General features: G+C 32.0%; 1 protein-coding gene across 1 annotated transcript; it reads left to right on the top strand.

Annotated features, from left to right (window-relative positions):
- Nucleotides 1-866: 866 nt before the first annotated feature.
- On the top strand, nt 867-1394 carry LOC116023488 (uncharacterized mitochondrial protein AtMg00810-like). Its single transcript, XM_031264491.1, has one exon. It carries the CDS (start codon nt 867-869, stop codon nt 1392-1394), a length of 528 nt encoding a protein of 175 aa, XP_031120351.1.
- The last annotated feature ends 2991 nt before the right edge of the window (nt 1395-4385 follow it).

Here is a 4385-nt window from a genome sequence, read left to right on the forward strand (position 1 = left end):
CAAACCGAGGCCCAGCTACATGTAGCTGCTGATCACATCGTACAACGCAGCGTACACTCAGACAGTGATCCGCAGCTCGAGCCGGACGAAGTGCAGGTTGTCGCACGCCAGCGTGGGAAATCTATGAAGCCTACCACTCGCATCCATGCGATGGCTACTCGTAGTCAATCTCAGGCTCCTCCTTCAACTTTAAATGCACATGTTTGCTTTACGGATCCCACTTGTTACACTCAAGCAGTTAAATATCCAGAATGGCGTGAGGCTATGGACCAAAAATTTAATGCACTTCTACAGAATCAAACATGGTATTTTGTGCCATCCAAGATAGATACGAACGTTATTGGGTGCAAATGGGTCTTTCGCAAAAAACGAAAGACAAACGGCCCTATTATTGTTAGATTGCTTCTCTTCTTAGATATATCTTCTAGATGGGTTATTAGACAACTTAATGTCCATAATGCTTTTCTGAATAGTAATCTGTCTGAAACTGTGTATATGAAGCAACCTCATAGTTATATTGATGCACAGTACCTTGATCATGTTTACTTGCTTAAATGATCATTGTATGGTTTAAAACAGGCTCTTAGAGCATGGTTTAATCATTTGCACTCGTTTCTACTCTCTGTTGGCTTCCATGCATAAAAAAACGGATGTGTCTCTGTTTTATTTCTCATAAGATTCTGCTTATGTGTATCTCTTAGTTTATGTGGATGATATATTTGTAATGGAGAGTGATCCATATCTTATAACTCATTTATGTCAAAGTTATCTGCTGATTTTAAAGTTATCTTGGTGAACCTAGTTTCTTTCTTGGTATTCAGACAATTAAGTATGATGATGGGATCTTACTTTCACAATAGAGATACATGAATGATATATTGAAACGTGCTGGAATGGTAGAATGCAAAGTACTATCCACTCCTATTTCTGTTATGAAGTCCGTTCCATTTAGTGCAGACTTATATGAGGATCCTACTGAATACAGAAGTCTGGCAGGAGCACTATTATATCTGACGATCACATGTCCAGATCTATCATTTACAGTCAATCAGTTATGTCAACACATGCATGATCCTACAACCTCACATTGGGAGCAACTAAAGAGAGTCTTGAGGTATGTTAAAGGGACAATTGATTTTGGTTTATGCATAAGAAAGTCAGTATCACAAGAAATTCATGCTTTCTCTGATTCTGATTGGGCTGGCTGTCTTGAAGATCGTGAGTCCACTAGTGGCAATGCTGTGTTTCTTGGGTCAAATCTTGTGTTTTGGGTTTGCAAGAAACAAAGAACTATTGTTAGATCTTCCACTAATAAAGCAGAATATAAAGATTTAGCAGATGTCTATATGCTGAGGTTATCTGGATTCTCTTATCTCTTTACTTCGTGTGATTAACGTGCCTGGTATTTCTGTTCCCGTACTATGGTGTGACAATCTTGGTGCTACATATATATGTGCAAATCCTATCTTTCATTCAAGAACCAAGCATGTGGAAATCGACTATCGTTTTGTTAGAGATAGAGTTGCCATGGGAGATATTCATATCAACTTTATTTCAAAAAAGGATCAACTTGCTGACATCTTTACGAAAGCTTTACATAGTCATAGATTTTTATTTCTTAGATACAAGCTACAAGTTACTAGTATAACTTGTGCTTGGGGAGGAGTATTAGGACTCTATGTATTTGAGTCAGATTATAACTTCCTATCCTAGTCTCCCTATCCTAGTCTTCCTATGATTCTCCTTGTATATATACCCCATGCATGTACTCTTGTAATCAAGTTCATTCAATACAATTCATTCAGTTCTCATCATGTATATGTGTATATATAGCTCCCATGTAAAAGTGTTTGAGTAGATCAACGATTGAGATTTGCTAGAAAAAAAAAAAAAAGAGAGAACAGGTGGATTGTTATTATAAAGTAGTATTTTCGCCCGTGCGTTGCACGGAATGGATTTGTTATAATATTTTAAGAATATTTGGATCGATATACAATTATATAAATTATAACATCGAATATTGTATAGCACAATTGATGAAATTGGTTGGATCGATTATGTTGTCTGGTGTTTTCCTTGCTTGAATTAGAGAAAATAATTGTTCAATTATCGGTGCGATGCAAAAATAAATTTTTTATTATATATTTAGATAATAAAAATAAAGAAAATTATAAAAAAATTCTAATATTGAACGTGTACATTTATTTGAGTATAAGATTAGTGCAAAAGTATAAGTCAATTAATTGAAATATATATGACTTGTTTGTCTACAATTATCTTAAAAAGATCGATATGTAATACGACTTATGTAATTATATTATTACTAAAATAAATATGAGAAAAATGAGAAATAATTTAATTATAATTATTATAAAAATAAATTCAACGACCAGTGTTATTATCATAATAATAATTATTAGGCAATTATTATTAGTCAATTACACTAATATATGTGCAATTATACTTTTATACCTTAAGTATATTAATTTTCATCCTATCGCATTTAGTTTTTCTTCCTCCTTCATATTTGAATGAATTAATTGTAACTATTATAAAAAACTCTAACAATCATGTTTAATTAATTTTTTTTAAGTTCAAATAATTTAAAGTTTTCAAAAGGAAAGTGTAATTAATTTTTTTAAGTTTTTAAATAATTTTCAGTCAATTAGTAATATCCATTCCCTTTTCCAATTTGCCTAATTTCCGTTTCCTTTTCCATTATAATTTTTTTATATTTTCAATTAATTAGTAAAATCAGTTTTCTTTTTCATTTTCTCTTTAATATTGTCTGGGCGGAATTTCACAAAGGATGATTTTATTTTTATTAATAGTAGTATAGATATAGAAGTATAGATAAGTATTCGAATTATTATTATTGGTGTAAATAATAATTAATAAATTATTTTTTCTTATAAAATTATGCAGAATTAGTTTCCATTATTCTCACAATTATAATGGTTTAATTATTCTCAGAATTTGGTAAATAAAATTGTGTTACCAATTAAACTTTATTAATTTTTTTTACCAATTAATTAATAATATTAGTTTGCGCGGGAAAGTTGAAGGGAAAGATTTTTCTTTTATTAATAGTATTGATTTGTGAATATAGAAACAATATTACCAATTAATAGATATTAGTTAATTTCCATTTTACATTTTCTTACCAAATAAGCTTTATTAATTATTTGACCGATAAAATATTTAATTAATTCACTACAAAAGTTTTGGCGGGAAAAATGAAATAGGAGGATTTTACTTTTATATATAACATAGATTGTTAGAAAGTTTTAGAAATTCAACCAATGTGCTCGTTCTCTGGCAACTTAGTTATAGTAATGAATTGCTATCCTAATTCATTTGTATAGATGATATATTTTTTGTCTAGATATATAGAAACTTTATTATTTTGAAAAAAAAAACATAAAATATCATCGATTATATTTACACATTATTGAAAACCTCTTTGTAGACGACATTGGAAGTCGCAACACAATCTTGTCCATCCTCGTCTACTGCTAACACCTTCAGGCCATTAGGATGACTGACTCGAGAGAAAGCCACATACAATTGACCATGACTAAATACCGGTTTTTTTTTAGCAATAACCCAACTTGAGTTAGTGTTTGGCCTTAGCTTTTGTTTATAGTCATGACATATGCAAATATCAATGAGAATTGTTTATGCTGGAACTTGAAGGACAATCAGTGGTTCTGCCAAATCAACATTATAGTAAGGCAAGACAGAATCCACGTACTCCTCCCATAGGGTAACAGTGAGCCGACTACCCCTGAGTAGTGAAAACAACAATGAGCATGATGATGCCTAAATTTATACTTAAACAAATAAAAAAAAACATCCAAACAAACACATACCGAGAGTCTTCAATGACAAAATCAATCAACTTTTGAGGATTACACTACTACATAGACGGCTTTTAACGTCGGCTAAGTAGACCCTTTAACGTCGGCTAAAAGCCGACGTTGATCTGACCGACGTTGTAAGTGTACACATACAACGTCGGCTAATTACAAATAGCCGACATTGTAGGTAATTTGAAAGCTACTAAATACCCTACAACGTCGGCTAATTACAAATAGCCGACGTTGTAGGTAATTTGAAAGCTACTAAAATACCCTACAACGTTGGCTATTTGTAAATAGCCGACGTTGTAGGTAATTTGAAAGCTACTAAAATACCCTACAACGTCAGCTAATTACAAATAGCCGACGTCGTAGGTACCCTACAACGTCGGCTATTTAAAAATAGCCGACGTTGTAGGTAATTTGAAAGCTACTAAAATACCCTACAACGTCAGCTATTTACAAATAGCCGACGTTGTAGATAATATTAAACCAAAAAAATTACCCTACAATGTCGGCTATTTA

This window comes from Ipomoea triloba, chromosome 6 (assembly GCF_003576645.1).
Source record: "Ipomoea triloba cultivar NCNSP0323 chromosome 6, ASM357664v1".
NCBI classification, from domain to species: domain Eukaryota; kingdom Viridiplantae; phylum Streptophyta; class Magnoliopsida; order Solanales; family Convolvulaceae; genus Ipomoea; species Ipomoea triloba.